The 23,521-nt window shown below is 39.3% G+C and overlaps 2 protein-coding genes across 5 annotated transcripts; one reads left to right on the top strand and one right to left on the bottom strand.

The window, feature by feature from the left end:
- The first annotated feature begins 384 nt into the window (after positions 1–384).
- Positions 385–7,173, top strand: gpx3 (glutathione peroxidase 3). Its single transcript, XM_005719640.2, has 6 exons — positions 385–411; positions 3,370–3,528; positions 4,899–5,049; positions 5,158–5,275; positions 5,768–5,867; positions 6,639–7,173. The coding sequence occupies exons 1-6, from the start codon at positions 400–402 to the stop codon at positions 6,858–6,860; spliced, it is 762 nt and encodes a 253-aa protein (XP_005719697.2). The 5' UTR covers positions 385–399; the 3' UTR covers positions 6,861–7,173.
- Positions 7,174–7,270: 97 nt separating this feature from the next.
- On the bottom strand, positions 7,271–22,278 carry tnip1 (TNFAIP3 interacting protein 1). 4 transcript variants are annotated; one of them, XM_013908420.1, is made up of 18 exons: positions 22,201–22,278; positions 17,793–17,975; positions 15,753–15,896; positions 15,545–15,633; positions 15,307–15,366; positions 14,478–14,687; positions 13,629–13,723; positions 13,096–13,258; positions 12,741–12,833; positions 12,554–12,619; positions 11,077–11,208; positions 10,855–10,983; positions 10,640–10,774; positions 10,430–10,555; positions 10,183–10,266; positions 9,573–9,788; positions 9,227–9,323; positions 7,271–9,031 (listed from the first exon to the last, which is right to left on the bottom strand). In XM_013908420.1, the coding sequence occupies exons 2-18, from the start codon at positions 17,938–17,940 to the stop codon at positions 8,928–8,930; spliced, it is 2,091 nt and encodes a 696-aa protein (XP_013763874.1). In that variant the 5' UTR covers positions 17,941–17,975; positions 22,201–22,278; the 3' UTR covers positions 7,271–8,927. The 4 variants fall into 4 exon arrangements, with proteins under 4 accessions (XP_013763874.1, XP_013763872.1, XP_013763875.1 ...); XM_013908418.1 differs by lacking the exon at positions 22,201–22,278 and adding an exon at positions 18,945–19,143; XM_013908421.1 differs by lacking the exon at positions 22,201–22,278 and adding an exon at positions 18,945–19,142 and having other exon boundaries at positions 14,478–14,648.
- Positions 22,279–23,521: the final 1,243 nt, after the last annotated feature.

The raw sequence follows: 23,521 nt of genomic DNA on the forward strand, positions 1-23,521 counted from the left end.
GACAAAGCTGCATTTTATTTTATATATACTGTATAAAAGTATTTGTATGTTCACTTATTCATGTCCTCACAGCCCCTTGCAACTGATCATAATCAATTAAATTTCAGTATTTCTCCTTAACCAGAGAAATTCATGGGATATTTGGCCCTTCTGGTGCCTCTTGCTTCCCCGCTGCATAACAACTTATTCTGGCCTGCAGATCTGAGCCGAACGCTGTGTACAAAATACAGTGAGCGATACACTCGAACAGGCTTGCAAAGACTCCTGCCAGCCACCCACAGGGCATATGGCCAAGTACCAGCTCACCATGGCAACAGCTGATCCCGGAGAGGAGAGAGGAAGAGAAATGATCCATGAATAAAATAAACCAACAGTAGGCCGCTTAGCTCTCATGCATTCATGAAGATTCGGGTAAGTTCAACTTGTAACACCGCAGGAGCTTTTTATTCATTTACTTTAGCATAAATGTTTCATTCAAAGCACACTGACTGCAGTTATAGCAGCAGTTATAGTAACATATGCACTTTTGAAACTATGTCACACTGCAGTATCTCTGTTAATAGGTGAGATTTGACACTATAAACTACTATAAACACAACAGGTTAGTGCTGAGTTTATAGTGTCTAAAGCTGCTGCCATGTCGGTGCTGTGGCAGATTTGAAAGTACAACTCAATATTGATGTGCAGCTCAGCTGGTTTGTATTCAATACACACTGAGTTCTACATGTATTTATTTTTTCAATCTCAGATTCACGAGACATGATTATTTAATCCTCCAAACAGAAGAAAAACAACACATTACAAGAGAGGTCCTCGGTTAGGGTAAACTAATCTTGCATAACTGGCTTGATAAGTCAAGCAGAAAGATCCTGATTTGTTCAGTGTAATGTGCCCCCTGTTGCTTAATTCCAGTGTGTTCTGTTTAATAGTAATCCAACAGTCAAACACACACAAATCCAAGGCCATGCACACAGAACCTCATGCTCTCTGTCTGAATAGTAAGTTAGAGATTCATGAAGGTGTCTCTTGATTGTAGAGTGTCACAAGATAGTCTTAGCTCTCCCAGTGTTCTTCACTTGGATAAACACTGTAAAGTTGGTTTTCTTAACCATGGAAATAATTCTGTCATCATCCACTTTAGTTGTCTTCTGTGGAACTTAACAAGGTTCCAAGTAGAGCTTCAACATGCAACAAGAAGAAATCTAAATCTGTGCAAAACTGTGGATTCATTGTCATTTTCTGTCAGGTAGTCACACCGTCATGACGTTCTGATTGCAAAGGCAAAAAAACATTCCCTTTTTGAACGTGGCCAGGTTATTGAACTGCATAAGCAGGGTTTGTTTGTTTGTGAATTTATTTCGAACATGTAAACAATATACAGGTACATTTAGTAAAGAAAATTAGAGAAAAAATACTATACAAAATAAAGTCAGTACATTTCAATAGTGCCTCTGTTCGGATTCATTTACATGTCAAAAGGGAGTGGGAAGAAGTACACACTTATTTAATCCCACCCCTTTGCCATAAGTTATCAGTCAATATTTAGTCAGCTTCCTTACTTATATAATCTGTAATAAAAAGTGAACAGATTTCTGATATACTATATACTATAATATCACATCATGAAATTTTGTAAATAGAGACATTCACTTAATTTCCCTTTCTTTATAGTTCAAGAAGATCATGTCTTTATAACTCTTTTTTAACTGTTTTATATTTGTTATATATTCAAACTGTTCCACAGTTTCACTCTATGCACAGAAACACAAATGCTTTTTCTTGTAGTACATACCTTCCCTGTTTTGAAGTTACAAAAAACCCTTAAATTGTTTGTGGTCCTCCATAAATTAGAACTTACTTCTTTCAAAAAAAAAAAAACATACTCTGAATATTACCTGGTAGTTCTGTATTTTTTGCTTTGAATAGAATTTGTGCTGTTTGGAATTTCACTAGATCAGCAATTTTTAATATTTCATCCTGCAAAAATAGTGAGTTTGTATGTTCACTATAACCTGCATTGTGGATGATTCGAACTGCTTTTTTTTTTGAAGAGTAAAAAGTGAATGTAATGTGGTTTTATAGTTATTGCCCCAGACCTCTGCACAATAGCTTAAGTATGGTGAAACCAGTGAACAGTAGAGAATATGAAGTGATGTCCTGTCTAATACCTGCTTTGCATCGTTTAATATTGCAATGCTTTGTGATACTTTGGAATGAATACATATTATGTGAGCTCTCCAGTTAAGTTTTTCATCTATTATTACCCCCAGAAATGTATTTTCACTTACTCTTTCAATATCAACACCATTTATTTGAATCTTAGCATTTGTATTTGTACTATCTCCAAATTACAGAATTTTAGCTTTATTCAAATTTAACGATAATTTGTTTTTATGAACTTCACTTTACTTATTTCATTAGTCATGTCATCCAATAAATTCTGCATATCATCACCAGAGCAAACTATGTTAGTATCGTCAGCAAAGAGAACCATTTTTAATACTTTGGACACTTTACAAATGTCATTAATCTATAAGTTGAAGAATTTTGGGCCCAAAACTGACCCTTGGGGTACACCACAAGCAACCACCATTTAATTTCACAAACTGCTTCCTGTCACTTAAATAACTCCGGACCCAATTTAAAACTAACCCTCTGACACATTAACGTTCCAGTTTTCTTATTAATATATCATGATCTAAAGCTGAAGCTCTACTTGGAACCTTAAGATCCAGCCATGCAAAATATGATTGTTTGCCTTTTTTCAAGTGGTCTTAAACTTTTGATCAGGATTGTACTTCTTCTTTAACTTTTGCAGCGGTTTCAAGGTGTCTAAAGTCCCTGATAACTTTGACAACATCACACACATAAACGTACATCTACTATTATTTTTTCTTTGTATATATGTATACAAAGTTCCCTGTCTTGTTTGTGGGTTAAATCTTGGTTAGACGAATAAAATAAGAATTTCCTGTTTGTTTGTTTTTTTTTTAGAATAGAATAGAATAGAATAGAATTCAACTTTATTGTCATTGCACATGCACAGGTACAGGGCAACGAAATGCAGTTTGCATCCATCCAGAAGTGCTTTAGTGATATAGATAATTATTTCAATATATATTAGCAATAATATAGATATGTGAGTATATTACAGAAATGGGTCTATTATGGCATGTTATAATGTACACGGTATGAATTGTAATTTGTAATTTGTAATTGTTTATTATTTGTTTGGCATATATAGGCCACCTTACCAAATCGCAAGCATTGTTCTGCCCACAACATTAGCGCTAAGAACGAATAGGTATTTTTCTGACCTGGAGACTACTGACACGTTCATCCGCGCTCACAATCGGTGCACGTCAACAGATGACGACACCTCAGCCAGTTCATTTATCGAGAAGACAGACATCCACAGAGAGCAGTCACCGCGTCTGGGGGAAGGACTGCACGATGTGGGCCGTGTTACCGCTACTGCTGCTCGGTCTGCTGCTACCCGGCTCACCTGTTTACGTTGTAGGTTATCAGGTGAGTGTTGCTTGATTTTCATGGAAAAACAGTCTTCCACAGCATAGGCCTATTTTACTCTTGCAGTTGTTTGTTTGGCCCTGTGTCCGTGTTTTCCAGAATGTTCTTTGTCAAAGATCAAATTATTTGCGTTAAATTATGAGGAAGTTTGAGCGACAATAACTTCCCCAATTGCTCACTATCTGTGCTCAACACACATCTCTTTCAATAACTTCTGCTTATTACTGCTTATTCAAGCTTATGCTGGACAGCAAGCCTTTGAATAGAAACATAAACACCTGTTACTCTGGGCTTCTTTTGTTGGTGAATTTCTAAGCATGATTGCATCCTTTTTCCAAGCTGTGCTGATTTATTGTGAAAAATGACCGTCTAAGGAAGCATCTGGCAATCATCAGCCATAATGACAAGATAAAGTGCATCAACAAAAGCGAATAGCTTAAAACAGAGCCATTTGGAACTGTAATGGCCCTCTGCGTTCATGTTTTTGAATATTGTGATACCCATTTTATATAGAGTCACATCTGCTGCATTGGTAATTTCACGTAAAGATTTCTGGCTGGGTGAGGGTAATTTGACAGCTAAAGTCCCTTTAACTGTTTGTCAGCAGAGTTCTCCTGTTGACACAGAGCTTGATGTTTACTGTAAGGAGCTCTGTTGCCCACACAACAACGCAGGTATGGAGGGGGAAGAAGGGGAAGTATTGCAGCTGTCCCTGATGCTGCTTATTTGGTTAAAGCTTCAGGATCAATTTGGGCAAACAAACTCCTGACATCTGTAGTGGATGGTCAGACTGTCGTGGTGATTGTTTATTTGACCTTGACGGGGACGAAAAAGTAGCTGATAATGAGATTTTCCTATGTGTTGTTTTGTCCAAGTGAGACGCCCGATCCCGAAGATGGCCAGTACCATCACATAAGACTAATAAATATCTTCCTTACTAATGGCAAGTTCTGTACCTGCAAATATTTGCCACTCATTATGCTTCTACTTATTGGCTGATTGCCTGTGATTAATTGTTTGCTATATTGGTCATTAGGTGAAAAAACATTTACCACAAGAACGCAAATGAAACATTGTCATTTTTCAGTCACTCACTGTGGCAGATCATTTAAAGGGTGACTGAACAAAAGGTTAAACACACCCCTCATAAACATTTGTGTGAGGTGAGAGGTTATGTCCACGTTAAGTCCAGCTTCAGGTTTTTGTGTTTCAATATATATTGTGTGCTGTTTGGAAGTCTGAGAGTACATTGTGTTCTTCTTGAAGCAATTCATGTTCAGACTCTCTGTGTTCTTGCTCACCTTAACTGTATAGGCTGTTAGCAAGTTAAAGCAACCATAACTGCTTCGACCTTTTGTCTGTATCTGCAGCAATGCAACTCATCCGTGGAAGGCACCATTTACAAATACAGAGCAAAAACTCTAAATGGTAGTCAGACTGTGAACTTCAGTGACTATGCAGGCAAGGCTGTCCTCTTTGTCAACGTGGCTACATACTGAGGACTCACCAGTCAGTATGTGGGTAAGAGATGGCACAGGCAGCGTTGTTTTGTGCTGCAGTTAAAAAAGAAATAAAGAGGTGGGGGGGAAAAGGTTTCTCCACCTGAACTCTTTTCTCTTCTTTCATCAGAACTGAATGCACTGTATGAGGAAATGAACCCACTTGGGTTAACTATTCTTGGATTCCCCTGCAACCAGTTTGGAAAACAGGAACCAGGGCAAAGGCATGAAATCCTGCCAGGTTTAAAGTGAGAAATCGTTGTCTTTCACTGCACTTCAAGTCTGCCCCATAGAAAACACTGTTTAAAAAATACTCATGAATGAATTGGGGTCGATGAAGGTCATGGTTTTCCAGAGAACTCGATAGGATTTTGATGTGATAACATTAAATTCCCTAGTATTGAGTCACACGCTTATCGCAAGGCCGTATATATGTGCTGTAAGGTGAGAAGCTTTAAAGCAGCATGTAGACAGGAATGTGCAATAACGGTAAATCCTCTGTCAATCAACAAAACTTCATTAAAGCATGAAAGCATCTTTTGGCAGTTTCTGTTCGAGAGTCTCTGCAGCACACCCAGAACGTATGTCTCAGATTGCATCAGTCATCACACATCCATAGCAAAGCCTTTGCAATACACTATGTGGCTTTACTCGGCTTGTAGGGAATCTAGGGCAGCTGCCAAGCAGTAAAGTACTCAGGGGCATGTCCACTGATAGGATGTCCTTTTTCTGGATTCCAGATACGTTAGGCCTGGCAATGGATTCGTTCCAAACTTCCTGCTGTTTGAGAAAGGTGATGTGAATGGGAAAAATGAGCAAGAGGTTTATACTTTCCTTAAGGTAAGAAACTGTGTGTGAAATTCAGTTGAGTCTTTGTAAGTTGAAACTTACATTTAAATTTTGTATTTTACATGTTATTAAACTATTTTTTTCCAAGTATATTATGAATGCTACTGTCTGCTCTCAATGCTTAGACTCTTTACATGTGTTTAGTTATATTCTGTGGGGAAAATAATTATTTGATACCCTGCTGAATTCATAAGCTTTCTAATTTTAGCATTTTCATTTTAATGGAGAAAGACAGAATATCAACCAACAAATCCAGAAAAAAACACATTAAATAAAAGCTGTACATTGATTTGCATATCATTGAGCGGATAAGTATTTTATCCATAAGTAAACCACGACTTACTACTTGGTTAAGGAACCTTGTTTGCCATGGTAGGTGTTTCTTGTAGTTGGTCACTGGCTCATCTCAGGAGGGATTTTGGGCCACTCCGCTTTACAGAAACAAATCCTTTAGGTTTCTTGGCTGCCGCTTGGTAACTTGGTTTTTATTGGAAATCAAATACTTATTTCATTCAATGACATGCATTAATTAATTTCATTATTAAAATGAAACCAAATTAGAGACTGTTCATTTGTTTGGAAGAGAGTAAACTTAGAAATTCAGCAGGGGATCAAATAATTACTTGCCCCACTGTATTTGAAACAGACTGGATGCACTAGATCTAATTCATGCCTTCATGAGCATTTATAAAGGCAGAGAAAACATATGGCCCTGAGCGGTGTTGTTCTGAGTCTTACTTAAAAGTTCTTTGTGCCACGCAGAGCTCTTGCCCCGCTGTCGGAGAAGACTTTGGTCCCATGTACGGCCGGTTGTTCTGGGAGCCTCTAAAGATTAGTGACATCAAGTGGAACTTTGAGAAGTTTCTGGTGGGAATGGATGGGAAGCCAGTGATGAGGTGGCAACCGACCACCAAAGTTTCTGTGGTCCGAGCTGACATCCGGAGATACCTGCTCGAACAATACACACGGGATGTCTTTAATTAGATGTGATCGATCATTTAGTGTTGTCTGTCTAATGAATTAAGTGTAATCAGTTGCAAATGATTAGTAGAACTAAGGTAGCCTGAAAACGAGTAATGTTACAGTTTCTTGTACCGTGAAGATGGCATGTTGAATGAAGAGGAGGCTTGAAAACAGGAACTCTGTGGTGCCTCTTTGGAATCTGGGGTTTAGGCCAGCCTTTCAGTGCATTCAGGCTGCCCTGCAATCCCACAGCACCATGTCATCTTCCCATCTCAGGACTTGTTAACCATTACTGTCTAAATGTTAATTACTTTCAATAAATCATCAAGAATAACACGGTGTTGTGCAGTTTTTTGAGAAACAAACATGTGTTGTGTCACAGAAAGGTAAAAACGATGTACTCTGTGGAACAAGACACGGTAAGATACTAATGAGACATTTAGAATAGATTTATTAAGCCAGTCAAATACAAAAAGTCTCACATGTGCTTTTTTCCTACAGCAAAAAAAAAAAAGAGAAAAAAAGAAAAAAGGCTAAAAACCAGGAAAATACATCTGCCATAAATTACAGCATACCTTTCAAAGTGCAATTCTGTTAATGTCTCATCTCAGCTCTAGCCCATCCTGATTTTGTTCCCTGTTGATATCTTGCTAGATAAAAGTAAGCCATTTCAAACCTTTTTTTTTTTTTTTTGAAGCCCTTCATCTGACTAGTCAAAATACACTATACTAAGTAATCGTAACTGGCATTCAGTTTAAACAGGCAAGGCTTGTTGATTCGGAGATCAGATTTAACTTTTTCCTAATAGTGTGACCTGGAGGTGTGGATCCGCTATCTGTTATTGCGACTTTGACTGCGTTAGAGCAGTTCACAGGTCAGTCGGCAAGGTGTGGGTTGCTGGTTGTTGAAGTGGATGGAAACAAAAAGTCGAGACATCCCGACAGAGGGTTTTATCCTCTGGGGTGGCTGTACTGCTGTAACTGGGTGTTTAACCACGGCCTCCGAATTCTGGTGAAAATCGTCCTCATTCTGCTCCTTGAGCTGAATTTGGATATTTTGTACTGCTAAGTACAACTCAGCGAGGTTATGTGACATAACAGGTATATGAGGACGCGGCTGCTGCCTTAAGATTTTGCTGCTGTAATCTCTTGGTACCGTGTTGGGGATATGCTGTGTGCAGTGGTACAGGATGCAGTGAGATGAGCATAAATATCGGAATGAGTGGTCAAATCAAGTCGAAGTGTTTAATGAGATTAGGTCCATCATCATGGGGGAGAAATTACCCAAAAAAAAAAAAAAAAAAAGATTGTGTATGTACTGCGTATTGTGTCTGATACAAACATACAATGTCAATAGCTACAATATATTGGGATTACACTAACAACATAGAAAGAACAGCATTACTAAAGACAATGATTTACACTTAGTCAATGCAACTATCAAAACAGCAGGTTATAAATAAATTATCAGTAATCACAATCATGTTTGTTTTTTTGTTTTTTTTGTTTTTTTGGTATGATACCATCAAAATTCATTTCCCAAAATCTTTGTATTTCAACAACAACTTTTGAACAGTTACACAGTTAGGGGACAGTTCTATAACATCGATGGTACTGAAAACCCTCAAATCAATTAACATTCACATTGTAAGCTCTATGATTCAGTGTACCTATATAATCATTCATGGCTGGAATGAGTATATGTAGTCTTAGTCTTACTGGGGAATGGCTTCCTGTGACCCTACAAGTAACAAACTACTTGTTACATACTTGCAGATAGACAATCACATAGTATATTGTCTGGAAAACAAAACAAAAAAAATCTGTTAATTACTCCAACCTATTTAACAAATGACTTAAAGTTGCCGATTTAAAAAAAAAAAAAAAAAAAAAAATTTAAACAATATTTCATGTGTATATTCAGAATAGCGTCACAAATAGCCTTATAAAACGCAAGTATAAACAACATTACAATAGGATATCTACAGTTCAGTAGGAAAATTATAGATCAAATCACACCTTGTCAACTCAAAAACAAACTGATTTCATGCTACTACCCAGGCTCCTTTTAAGTGGGTACGGTGATGCTTTAGTGCTTTCCAGGGTCAATGTTCTGTCGCTCCCTTTTTCCAAATCCTGTTCCAGGTGCTCCTGTCGCTGCTGCTGCTGCTGCCGCCGCCGCTGCTGACTGATCTACGGACACCAAAGTAACATATGAACATAAATAAGCCTTACCCCACTATAGTTTACACCTCTGAGCTGAAGAACTTTAAGCATAACTAATGACAAAATTTGGCTCATTGTTTTTCCACTAGTACATCTGTTTGAATACACACCATCATGTATTGTGCAATAGAAATAAACTACATATGAGTGGTTGTATCTTACCTGCATTCTCTGGTGGTGGTCGTGAACTTTCTCCTACTGCTCTGGCCCCTCTCAACCCCCTCTCAGGTTGATTGAATGACAACTGCCAAGGAAAACCCTGATTTAAAAAACAAAACAAAAACAGAACAATTCTGTTAAAATTTCTATTCTTACTCGTCGCAATCAGCAGCCCTTAAGTCTTTGCCATAACCTAATATTGGTTATTGAATGTAAGCGTGCTGCCCCCAGCAAGTAAGGGAAGTAGAGGTAAGAGAGAAATTGAAAAGAAAAAAAAGAAAGCCTTGTTTCTTCAGTGAACCAGAGTCACTCCAGAGACAAAGACAGAGGGGCTTTAGAGCGCCCTTACCGGGGTAACGGGTTGGAAGTCTCGTACAGGGGGTGGTGCTGCGGCGGCTGCGGCTGCGGCACCTGCTGCATTGGGCATCCGGGGAGGGAAGTGTATGGGCCAACCTTCAAGGCCCTGCGGTCCCACCTGCACAAAGGGACCACAGTAGGGAGGGCTCAGCGGGCCGTTCACTGAGTCTGACGTGGGGTCTGAGGTACGTCTTTCCTGCTGCTGCCCCTACGAGGGATCACAAGTACACATGTGATCCCCAATCAGTGCTTTGTGGCTACTCTCAGCGAATGCAGCGGCCCTGTTGTGGCACGGGACGCTGCTGACCTTCAACCCTGCTGCGGTTCTGCCTCCCACTGAGGCGTGCCAGTGTTCACCTCGCTGCTCCCAAATGCACTGACCGAAACAAGCTAGCTGCAGTGAGGCTCTTGTGATTCGTTCGGCATGAACCTACTACAGTCAAGTCAATCTAGTCTTCCACCATTCTGTCACTAGGGGGCACTAGCCTGCAAGCCTATTGGCACTTTCTTTTCAGGAGCCACACTGAACAAATATTTCACCTACTCAGTGTGACAGCGCCCTTTAATCCACCATTTCAGTGTATATGTAACACTAGCAGTACCTGTTTGTGATGCTGCATCTGCAGTCTCTCCAGCTTACATCTCTCTGTACGCTCTCTCTGACACTCGTTCTGCGCCTGATGAAGCTGCGCCACACCAACAAGTACACAACAAGAAAAATAAAGCACCTCATATTAGGGCAGGTCAGCTAGAATAGCCACTAGCAGAAAAATGATACAAAAGCTAAAGCTTTCCTGGTCACATTATATACAGGGGGAAAAAATATATGTTACATGAGCACGATCTTACCTGATTGGTCAAATTAGTAATCTGACCCTGAAGTCTTTCAACTTGCCGCCTCAAGTCCTCTTTCTCTTCATTCATTCGCTCCCTGTCGCTCCTTTCTTTTCTGAAGTCCTCCTCAAAGATTTTTACCTGAAGTGCAAAGAAAGAAAAAGCAGCTGAAGGGAAATCCACACGTAACTGCAGGAGTGTGTGTAAATGTTCTGTTTATCTGACCTGTTCTTTAAGTACAGCAATTTGAGTGAGCAGCTCCTGTTTCTTAAAGTTGTTGGCCGCATCTGCAAAGTTGCCCTGGCCAGGAGGTTGTTGGGAGGATGAAGGTGAGTGTAGGTTTAAGGCTTCTTCTAAAGCCTGAATAAGACAAATCAATGTTACCCTGACAGAAACGTCCCTGCGCCCGATTACTCTTTTTGCATCTCTTCCACACTCACTCGGTTGAGGCGTTGGATCTCCTTCTCTTGGTACTCTCTCTGTTTGCTGAGGGGCACCAGCTGATCCTGCAAGTAGCGGATCTTCTGCTTCAGCTCGGCCGTCTCAGTGTTTAAACACTCCTTCTCCCCCTGGAACGAACGCGCACACACCCCATGGCTTTAAAAACACCTTTTCCACAGTCACTCTGTTTCACCTGGCCTTTTTCACATCTGTATTCTCACCTGGACATTTTCAATCTTGGACTTGGCCAGCAGCAGCTTCTTGTCATAGTCACGTTGCCTCTGCTCCCGCTCAGCCTCCAGCTCAAGCACAGTTTTCTGTGACTCTGCTAGCCGTTGTCTGAGGTCTGTGATCTGAGGAAAAGTGGCAATCTTTTAGTTTAGGAAATGATCACGCTGTTAAAGATCCTTTTTTTTTTTTATAAATTTCCATAAAGTGCCTAATAATAAATAAAACCGATTAAGTAATAACCCTCCGGTATTAGCTTCAGAAATGTTATCTAAAAAGACAACTAAGCCATCAAATTCGCAAACACGCACTGCTGTTTTTGTGTAACATATGAACGAACCGAGTGACGCAAATGGATATATCTAGGGTTCTGTGGTTATAACCCAAAGCTGCACGGTGTCCCTGTCTGAACGAAGTGTGAATGTAGGTTTATACATAATTGTGGGTGTGCACAACATAGGTGTGTGAGTGTCAGTGTGAGAGTGTGTACGTCTGTGTGTCTCTGCTGCCCTCTGACTGCACCACAGCAGGAAGTCAGCGGGTACCGGAGAGGTAAGGGGAATTCTTACTGAAGTGTGACAGGCCTTGTGGTAAGCATGTTCAGATCGCAAGCTATTGCAAGATTGCACCTTTTCCACTGGACAAGCACATTTAAAAAAAAAAAAAAAAAAAAAAAAAAAGAAAAGAAAAGAAAGAACTAGACACATACACAGCTGCTTCTCTGTCAAGTCATAAACACAAACTTCAAAGTCCTGTTTGTTAAAGTTTTTTTCAAATTATAAAATGCTTTCCATCTGTCACTTCACCCATCACAGGTTTTTTTGCTTGTTTTTCTGTTAAATCACGATATTTTACCTAATTAATGTCACGATGCTCAGTGATCAGTAATATTTTTTTCTTAGTTTGGCAAAACACTTGAAACTAACTTCAACCATCACTTGGAAAAAATGTTGCTACAGAAACCAGAAGCAACTTTAATTCATAAAATAAGTAATTAAGACAATATTTGAACCCCACAGGTAACCAACCTTAGCTTCTTTATATGCTGAAATGAATACAGTGGAACTCTTTAGTTAAGTTTCAGCTTTTCATAGCATGTAATCCATTTTACACACAGATCACTGAGTGTGGTGTTATGGAGAGACACCCAATGAAATTTGTGACTGGTATCTCACTTGTACTGACACTTGTTAAATCACTCATACTGGGTACAAGTGATTTACTTTAAGTCCAACAGAGCATTTAACATCTCTTTGAACTAAATTGGACCAAACAGAGCTAACTGATGCAGGTGATTCAATATTTTGAAAATGTTAAAAGAAAAAAAAAAAAAAAAAAAAGGCCTGAAATTGAAAAAATAATTGAAAAAAAGAAAAGAAATCTAAAAAAATGTAAAATTCTTTTAAGCAGTCAAGAGCACCGTAACGCCTTCCCACACCAGTCACAGCAGCTGTAAAGTCATTACTGTACCTTCTGCTCAAACTGTGACTTCATGGCGTTCCACTGAATGTCCCACTGCTTGTTCACCTCCAGCACCTGTAAGAAGCCAGAAAGCGAAACAAACACCACTGAACATGTAGGAAACAAAATACACAGACTTTCCCCTATGGCAAAAGAGGATGAGCAGTAAGTAAGAAAGTAAGCAAGCAAGACTCACATCCTTTCTCTGCTTCTCCAAAAGCTTGATCTTCTTTTCATACACCTCGACATCACAAGGTTTAGTTGGGGTTTTCTCTGCAGCTTTTCCACTCTGGGGGGTTGGGGGAACATAAAATATTCCTAAATCCACAACATTACTACATTACGCACGTTGTAAGAGGTCACGAGTGGGAAATTCTCAGTCACAAGATTATTGAGAATAATTTAATTAAAGGTCTTTAAAAAGAACACAGATTAAAAACTGGTTTAGGTAAAAAAAAAATACTTCATAGAAATGTTTTAAATATGAAGCTACAGCAAATAATGTATGTATACAAATTTAAATAAATCAATTTTAATTAAACTGAAACTACCTTCTGCGGTGTGGTGGCCTCCATTTTGGGTCGGACAGCCGCAGATTCCTCCTTCACCGGCTCCTCTTTGGCCTCTGGAGTTTCAGCGTCAGGTGGCAACGCAGATGCTGCCGCCGCTGCTGCCGCTCCTGTGACCAACTCCTTAAGTTTCTGATTTTCCTGTCTACACCGGCATGAAAATGAAAATGATAGTGTTTGAGAACTAGGTCTCATTCTAAGACATGGCCGTCATCATGCTCCAGCTACTGGAGGCCTTCTGGGAAGAACCTACAACACCAGAAAGCCCTGGAGTAATCCCCTTCAGAAGTGAAAGCGCGCTGAATTGTTAACATCAAGGGCAAAGTAAAGATTAGGCGATAAATATTTTATTAACAGTAATGAGAATTTGACTTGACATAAAATCAAACGATAAGAAGCAAAACAGTCCCACAAAAAAAAAGTTTAAAAACAGATCAGAAGAAAAGAGAACAAGATGTCAGAGCGATAGTATTGTTTTATTTGTAGCACAGTCACATCAAAAGGAGAAACATTACCTCAGCTGTTCCAAGTCTCGATTCCTGATATGATGATCCTCTTCCATTTTCTTTCGAAGCTCATTGTTCTCTTGTCTGAGCTGCTCGCAGAGAGTCTATAAAGCCAAGAGAGGACAATATTAAACACCGTTCTGACATTTTCTTATTATCTGTACTCAATCATATATCCAGAAATGCCATCAACCCAGTGGCACAAAGATAAACTTATGTTGAGTTTTAAATTACGTCGGAATGCAAGTCACGTGTAATAATCTAACAGATAAGGAAATGCCATCTGTTTTATCTGATAAATCAAGCTTTAGTTTCCTATTTTCATCCCATTAAATAACACTTTTGTTGCCCACAGGGTTTTGAGGAAAAATTAATGTTCCATGTAGTGAAAGTAGTGAGACTTTAAAAATATTTTATTGAATGTTTTAGAGGTTCTACACAGAGCACCAACTACGTGCAGCTTTATTTTTTTTTTTTAAGTTATTGAGTCTCCAGAATACTTGTTCTACCACAAAACACACTTAAATTACTCTTCAAGTTCTGAAACCACATCCGTCCGAACAAAATATTATTGCATCTGTAGTTTTACTCTCGCGACCCATCAAATCTCACACAAAAATGCTTTTAAAGTCATCAAGTTATGCCGAGCGTGCCGTAGCAGTAGTATTTAGCGCGATAGTTTCGAGTTGCTATAACAAAATTCAGATTTTATATTTTTCTTTAACATGACTGATCATTGTATATACACTTGGTATGCTCTTGCACTATTACAACACTTATATATCACTATTTATAATAAGCACTGTGGTGATTTGTCACATTTTTTTAGTTTTATGACACAGTAGTTGTGCGCAATACCTGTAGGAGGGAGGTCCTCTGTTCATTCTTTTGGACTTTCGAAGAAAGATGATGAAACTCCACAGCCATGCGGCCAAGGTGCGCTAACAGCTGGTTTGGGTTGGACTCCTCAGCAAATATGCTGAATGAGCTCTCAAGCCTCTTCAGCTGGCTTGCTAGCTCGATGTTCTCCTGAGGAAGGAGGGGAATTACTCCAACTGCTGACCCGGCCTGAAGATACCCACACAAGTAACCAGTCAGTCACCTGTTCTTCTCAAGCTGACTCAGTGAGCGTGTTCTCAATTACATCTCAATTATTTAAAACACCATTCTGTAAGAGTCATCGTTCTCTATGAAAGGGAGCAGCCGATTTGTATGAAAGGCAAACTAGTTGGTCCTGTTGGGTTTATTTTTACTCTCCACAGACTACAATTAGCTTTTCTACTTTCGCCAACATATATTTTAGATAGCAAGGTTGGCTAAATTTGTTAGAATATGTGACAGGCTGGCCACTAGCATAGGTTTTAACATGTTCACCTCAACACTGGTGTTAACACATCCCCTGGGATTTAGTATGTGAATGAATCAGCGGTGTAATTCTAGGCAGTGACAATCCTGGACTTTCCCCTGACTGACTCAGGCTGGAGCTACCAGTATTGAGTTTTTGGGTGAGTCAACACACCAAGGATGTATGTCCAATATTGAGGAAATGGCTATAAAGAGGAATGATTAAATTTAACCTCACTAAACCGAAACCTATACAAAATAATATCCTTTTAAAGGGTAAAGAATAAATGCTAAAAATAACCATATGATTCAAATAGATTTGAGCTATTCATCTGGTACGTACTGTCAATGCCTCTGAAGTCTTTCCCTCCATATTCACCACCTCAAACTCTGAAATGGCATCCTATAAAAAAATATACACACACACACACACAACTCGAACATGATCCCAAAAAACAACGACGAAGTGAACATTCTCCAGTCGGACGTTATATTTTAGGCCCTGATAATGCCTACATCTAGTCTTAAAATAATAACAGGGTCATTTCTACCTGAACAGAAAGCAGAAACAAATTATTTACATTGGGCTTCTCTGGCTGAAGAGTCTTTCCTAAACAGCTCGATTGCTCCTCCTTCTGCTCAGCTGTGGTATGTAAACAGGGTTTATTACCTGAAATACACCAAATGAATATTAATGGTAACAATCAGCCAAATAATGGCCACACTGTGTAATAATCCAAAAATGTGAAGAAAAGTCTTCTTCGTTGCCTTTAAGTATGTGAAACCTACTTTGTGTCTCAGTTTGAATGGGCCCTCCCATACACAAACTGGCTGCGAAGCTGGACGATTTCAGGGCTTCGTTGTCTCTCACAAGTTCCTCCACTCGCTGTCGAAGCCTCGACGCCTCTGACTGAGACTCTTCCAGCAAATCACCTGCAGGTATTGGAGAGAGCTCGTCTCTATCTAGTAACACCTTCACTTAATCTTGCTTTGTTTCTACTGGCAAACCCTGTTGTCACTAAAAATATCAGCACAACAACAAACAACGTGTGACAGAAACTCTGTGAGAAAGTAAGGACTCGTTTAGTTAGTCACTGAGCCATTCAAGTTGTTAGCATGTGAGTTTTTAACTGGATGACCAAAGCAGATTTTCAGGTTTCACTACATTTCACCATAATTGCTGAATGACACTTTAGGATTTTGTTTTGACTACAAACAGATATGATGCTACAACATCACATGTTGTCTTTGTGCCTATGTCAAATTTGTTTTAAATGACAAATGTGTTATTTAAAATGTCTGTTCAACTTTCTGCTGCTACAGAATTCAAGCTGAACAATCTCAACTTTCTGTATAGAAAATTTTGGAAAAAACTTTATGAGCTTCCACTGTGACCAAGAAGCACATGGTAACTCGGCGCTCTAACATCAGTAAAAGAAAGCCACCATCGAAGTTGGAAATCCAGTGGTATTACGGACATAATGAGCCGAAAAGAGCAGTCTAACTGAAGTAGATGTTCCATCTTACTGAGCTGAGGATGAAGATCGTGACCAAATTAAAGGTAGACTCGAAACAAAGGACACAACTCCCCTCACTCACTGACAAAATCCCATCACAGGAGATACTTGTAGGTGTGAACACAGCTCTACCTCTAGCTCTCCCGACTACCAATAGCACTAAAACCAATGAGCTTATATATGTCACTGCCACAATAATAAAAATATTGATCTACTTTTAGTCCAAGTAGGCTGGAGAAATAATTGAAGAACACCTGGGAGGAAGAAACGACACAACACCAAAGCCAAGTGGCTGGTGGATCTATGAGCACCAACCTCACAGAAAAAGTCCCAATCAAGATTACAAAGGCAGACATCCAGCAACGAGCCTCAAGAATGAAGAGCTAGACAGCACCAAGACCTAAAATAATTGAAGATGATAGATGAAGAAGCTAACACACCATGGACACCTGGCAGCACAAATAAAAGGGACTGCTAACAGCAGGTATTCCTCCGCACTGGATAACAAAGGCCAGAACAATCTGAGCATGAAGGATCCCCCACAAGGGTACAACACCATCAAACTACAAGCCAGCCAATTACCTGCTTCCCCTTAACATGGAAGATCAACTCAGGGTCTCATGAACTAGGCTGAGTGGCCACATGAGTCAATATATGACACATGCAGATCAGAAGAGCACTGGAAATAACAGCACTGAGTCCAAGGACCCACGTTGAAGGCTGTGCAAAGGAGCCCCGGAGACTATGTAGTGCATTGTCGACACAATCAAGAGGCTGGGATAGTGTACAGGAACATCTGTGCTACATATGGAATAAAAAGCCACACTTCTTGATGGGAGATACAGCCAAGGATGGGTGAGAACAACAAGCCTAAGGTCCTACGGGACTTCAAGTTCCAGACAGTCGTGTGGCTGCTAACCATAGTGGTGGATGACAAAGAGCAGAAAAAGCCTCGTCTATCACAATGCAGCAGTGATAGACATGGTAATCCCAGTGGTGAGCACAATCTGAAAGCGAGTTCACAAGAAAACAAAAAAGTACCAGTGGCTGAAAGAAAAACTGGAGCAGTGTGGTAACAGGAGCATTAGGAGCTGTAACCCCAAGACTGGAAGAATGGCTCCAGCAGATTCCAGGCACAATGTCAGAGGTCGCTGTCCAGAGGAGTGCAATCCTAGATACTGCACAGAACTCTCAAACTTCCAAGCCTCTGGTAAAGGATCACCACACCCCCAGGAGTTGAAAAGGACTGACACACAAACAGACGCACACGGCCTTAACTTCAACTTGAGATAACTAGTCTTTAGAAACATACCTAAGCTCTTAAGTCCCTTCATCCGTTCTCTCAGCATGCTGTTCTCCTCCAGCAGCTGCCGATAGCTGCTCCCTCCTCCAGCCTCATCCCTGGCCTTGACCTCACTCCCACCCGGATCATAGATGCGGTACGGTCCTTTCCCCTCCATTGCAGTTGCTCACTTCCTACACATCGTCCTCTGAACTGTGGAAAGAAGACACAAACTGGTATTTTTAACTTAACAAAAATATCAGAAGCTACGCAGCAGGAGACACAAGAACACACAGAAGAAGTCAGGAGTAGCTGACCTTTACAGAAAACAAAGAGTTTTCTAACAGGCTGAAAAAGTAAACAACTGGAAAAAGAAATCTTGGCAATTTTTACATTGTGAGGTTATATTTAAGTTCCGACTTAAAATTGTGTCAGTGACATAGGTGATTTGAAAGTATAACAGGTACACCACAAGATCACCAAATACGCTCGTACTCTCTCTCAAAGTTGAACACTTGAACATAAGATAAAGTTTTATAACAGGAGCTCGAAAGTAAAAGCAAATATGCTCAAATGACATTAATACCACCCGCTTTTTGTTTTATACTATACAGCGTGACACTAACGACCTGTTTCTAAGTTATCATTTCTAACAGGACGACTGTAGACTATGAGCGAAACGTTGGACGGAAAATAAAAATCCGACGACGACTTTGAGAGGACAAATGCTGTACTATGAACCCTGACAGAGTCGGACATATGGCAAAAATGTGTTAGCTATGGTGATAGCATATTATGACAACTACAACGTTCTTATCCTGGGAAAAAGGGAACAAAAGCAGAGCAAAAAAATAACAAAACAAAACAAAATGTAATGCAAATCCAAGTAACACACATCTATCCAGGAGACCAGGCTCAAATACACCACAATCTAGCAAATGACAGCTACCTTGATTGGCTGAAGAAAGCTAATATTAGTTTTCGCTGTTGTCATGCAAATTGCTAGCAACATCCTCGTTAGCTGTCGGCTAGCTAACACTAGATGACTGTGCGAGAAACGAAGGTGCTAAACTCCCCTTATTTTTCCTCTACAGAGACTGTAATCGATTCGGTAAATCGCTGGAAACGCGGAGATAAACGCCAAGCCAAAACAACAAAGAGGTGGCTTTTTTTGCTCGGTACCTTTCAGCTCGCAGTGGCCTCTCGTCTGCCCAGACATGTATTGCGGAAGTGGTCTACTGAGTCTATGCTGTAACCTGGGAAATTCCACCTCGCAACGTTTGGTAAACAGCGATGATTGACAGCAACGTGGCCAATCGCAGCTCGGCTCTATCAGAGGGGCACCAACAGGAGCAGCTGACCTTAATGTAAACACTGGAGCAAACGCTCTACATGTATTCTAACCGTGGCGGTATTACCAGAATTGCCAAACCTGTTCACATGATCTACTTTTAGGCACCAATATCCATATATGGCAAAATAGTGAATGATGCAATAATTCGATGGCAAGTAAGACTCATAATAATAATAATAATAATAATAATTTTTAAATCCCCTATGTTTTCTCTTGAATTTTAATCATTTTAATTATATTTCGTATTAACATTATTATTGTTTTTACTGTGTACTCACTGAACTCCGACTACCACTCCCATCCCCCCAAAGTCATGAGACAAACCCCGACCTTTTTCACTCAGTGACTTTTTTCCCTCATTGATAAATTCAGAGATGGAGCTGGTGGGGGTTTCTGTGATTGCATCACATATTTCCTCTGAACTGAGAGGGCAATACGTTTTAGTTCGAGTTACGCAGATTTTTTTTTAAGCTGAACTAAATTATTGTTAAGAGATAGAGATGTTAGAGCTGGAAGAAAACTTGTTATTCCATCCACATTTTTATGCAAATGAAACACTGGATAAATTAAACATTTGTTTACATTTTTTAAAAAATGAGCAAATCGTAAATGTGGTTAAAAAATACATTTTAAAAAAGTAGTTTCCTGAAAAACGTTCAAACACACTGTGTTTTGTCTATTTCCTGATTAACTATCTAGTTGATCAAGAAATTGATTAGTTTTAACTGTGATATAACAAATAAAATGAAGATGAACTATATGTTTTATAAATAAGTTGAATAACTGACTTTTATGTTTTTTGAGCTTGTATAAGAGTTCAGCCTGTGAGATGTGAATATTACAGTAGTTATATTCTTTTTTTCCCAGTCCATTAATATGAGGTATTAAGAGTGCACACTGTACCTATAACACAATCAACCCCAAATATTAGTTTTTTCAGTGCTGACCTAACTCTTTTTAATTAACCGTCCACTTGAGTTATATCTGTGTTGTCCCAGGAAAGGAGGAACACCCATATATTGTTAGACAAGGAAAACGTGTACAGTGCAAAATTAACAGACTCATCATTTATTGGATGGAACTTTTACTTAAAACCGTGTTTCTCACACATTGCTCACTGTATTTGACCAGAACTGTCCCAATTTTATTGAAGACCCCCCCAAGAAGGCTAAAATTAATCACTTGGAGCAATAGTGACATCTTGTGGGAATTAACGAACAGATAATCTGCGGTTATGTTTCTTCCTCAGGGAGTAATTTACGTTGTTCCTCTGGTAGCTGGAAACACAAAGTGTGATACTTGATCATTCAGCTTGTGGCTACACACAATCACACTGAACCACACAAGGATATTCCCGGCTAAGAAGCCTCCTGCGTAATTTGTAATAAAAATCTTACACAAATAACAAGTAAAACTGCCATACATGACATAATTTATACCAAACCTCATCTAATCTTATACTTGTGTTTAGCTTTTCTATTATTGTTACTTCCTGTCATGTAAAAACTCTACTGGTGTGTTACTGACTTAGTGTTAAAACTACTTTAACAGAGAAATCAGCTTGACTTTCAATAGAATTTCCTTTTACTCATTGATGTCTTTGACTTAACTTCTCTGACAGAAAATCTTACTGTAAAGAAAGAGAATAAGTGAGAAAACAAGAGACAGTGGGTGGACAGCATGTGATTTAAGACAACACGCCTTATTTGAAAATCCTTTCACAAATCAGCTATAAATGCCCTTTTCAAGTCAAGTGAAAAATCACATGCTTCAACTAAAGCCACGTACAACAATGAAACAATAGGCATACGCACATATGCACACACAAAGGGTATCTATCTCTTTGGCCATAAAAGTCTGGTAAAAATGTGTGACTGTGGTCCCCAGAGAGCCATTTAGTGTCTACAGGAAAAAGCAACAGTACAGCTCATGTGGCTGTCACACATACAGAAGTTGTTTTTTCCTCATTCCTGTGCCTGCCAACATTTACATTGCCCATATTTTTTTTGGTGCAAAGTGTTTCCACTTCGGGCTGCTGTGGTGTGCAGAAATGATAAACAGGCTGATGACTCTGAGACTGCCAGAAGAAAACAAAAACTACAGGCCTGAGGATACAGGAAATGTCACCATCATTCAGTCTTGCTAGGTGACAAACTGCACACTTTTTCTTATGCTCCCACCAACATTTGACAATATTTTAAAGGACTGCACAAAGCTAGCAGAATGAACACATGGTATGTTTGTTTGTTTTTTTAAATGAGCAATCCTCAAATTTGAGCCCTTCTCTAAACCCTTTTTGTCTGTAGCACAGAGTAGGCACCTCACCCTGCTGAGACAGGGACGCTTTCTCATCTCCCAGCAGTGGAAATTAGCAGCTGATAGTCATTAGTTCTGTGCTACTTAATACAAAAAGTCCTTTTGTTAGCCGAGTAGTGACCAGCCATCGTTCTCGAGGCATTAAATCAGGGACATTATTGCTGCTGAGACTCTATCGCAATGCAAAAAAACCTCAAAAATTGGGCTACATATCACTGGCAACAGATACAAATGTATTTTAACATTTTACAGGTTACTTACATCAATTTTAGTAAAAAAAAAAGTTGTAGACTTTATAAAATCCAAGACTTTGTATTAGCTTGACAAATACAGTTCGTCTAGGCCTGTGTGTAATGGATACTAACAGATTTTTTTATGATAGTGAGTAAATCAGTTTTAAAGTATAATTTGAGTTCTTTTATCTTCAGTTTTTATAATCCACAACATATTGAAAACTGTTTTTAAATGGAAAAAACAAACGCAAAACAAGTTTTGAGAGTAATGATAATATACACTGTGGTCAGTATATACAACAGATTTTTATACAATATTTATCACAAATCTCTTCTTTTCTAGCGTGATGCATGTTTTCACTGTTCCATTTGCCCAAAACATTCTGTTGCAAACAAAGGGCAGCCTATAACTGAGAACAAAAACTGACCCACCCAAAACTATATTTAAAAAAAATCACATATCTATAAATATTCACACATCTAAAATATTCTTTACTTACATTTCAAATGTTAAAACAAATAAACAACAACTCACCCACACATTTAGCTCGTATCGGAGAGGCACTTTTTAAGGAAACTGGTGAATTGGGGGAAGCGATTTTACTGTGAGACTTGGGGAATTCCCATAACCCATAAAATGGCCTGATACTGAAGGCTCAGAACCTGGTGTGTGTCCAACTGTTTGGCCTGCCTTTGCCAACACATGAATGGAAAGCTGTATACATTTAAATCATTTATGTGCAGCAGCTTGCAGTTTGCAGCACATGCACGTGCTTCATATAAGGATGCATGGCAAAAAACCTACAATACTGAATGATACAAAAGAGCCACTGGGCACATAATGTGACAAGTATAACAGAGAAAAATGCAAAGACAACTTATTCTAGTGTGTATGCACAGTGTGGTAGGCCTACATGCAGAACAGTGCTTGGCTTGTTTGCATGAAGGAACCACAGTTATGAAAACTATAACAACATGAAGTCAACGGCTAAAGTAATATCTACGACTCCCTCTGAGAACTGAGCACCTTTGAAATATGTAAACTTGAATCTGTTTAATTTATGCAGTACGAGCTCATCGTTGCTACAGCAAAAAAAAAAAAAAAATCCCCCGTTATCAAAAGGGAAATTCAAGAACAGTGTATGTATTGACATTAACAAAGTGTTATTGCAGTAATCTCTTAATCTCCTGTAATTATGATCAAATAGAGCAATTTCAAGTTGGGTGTGCCACTGAGAGCAGCAAGAGCTGCAGACTGCCTTGGATTTGGCGTACTGCAGGGGATTTCCTCGCCACATCTTTTTTTTCTTCTTTCCTCTTTTAACTTGCAGTGGCCCGACAACAGCTGCGCTCACACATATGCAATGAGCTGAAACACTAACAAGAAAAAGACAGCTGTCTTGCACTTTTCCTCTGCATTAACAAGTGTACAAGTGCAACTGACACACGTGAAATGAAGCATAAAGTGACGCGTTAATACGCGCAAATGTGGAAGAGCTAATATGAGCGTGTTAACTATCTATTAGCTGCTATTCAATATCTCAAATCTGCTATTCTGGCATTGTCAGCCTTTATTTACACTAGTTCTCTTTTATGAGTAACAATAACATATGGGTATTTTTGCTAAGCAGAAGAGGTATTAAAATGGAAGGGGGGTTTCCTGATCTTAAATATTCTAGTTCCCATTTTGCTCACCTCTGTACTGTTGCCAGTATCAACATGGTTAATTATTAAAGTGCCTTGTCAAATACAGGAACCCACGTCATAAAAAAGGTACAGCAAGAGAATGTGTGGTCTGATGAGACAAATTAAAAACTGTAATAACAACATGTAGTAAAAAACAGAAGAGACAACTG

The sequence above is a fragment of the Pundamilia nyererei genome, unplaced genomic scaffold (assembly GCF_000239375.1).
Source record: "Pundamilia nyererei isolate P.nyererei 1_Seehausen unplaced genomic scaffold, PunNye1.0 scaffold00001, whole genome shotgun sequence".
In the NCBI taxonomy this organism is placed as follows: Eukaryota; Metazoa; Chordata; class Actinopteri; order Cichliformes; family Cichlidae; genus Pundamilia; species Pundamilia nyererei.

Coding starts and splice junctions, on each gene's coding strand:
- tnip1 (XM_013908420.1), bottom strand. CDS start 17,940: ATGGAGGGGAAAGGACCGTACCGCATCTATGATCCGGGTGGGAGTGAG. Junction 15,897..17,792: donor GAAGGGACTTAAGAGCTTAG/GTATGTTTCTAA, acceptor CAATACCTGCAG/GTGATTTGCTGGAAGAGTCT. Junction 9,789..10,182: donor AGATGCAGCATCACAAACAG/GTACTGCTAGTG, acceptor GATCCCTCGTAG/GGGCAGCAGCAGGAAAGACG.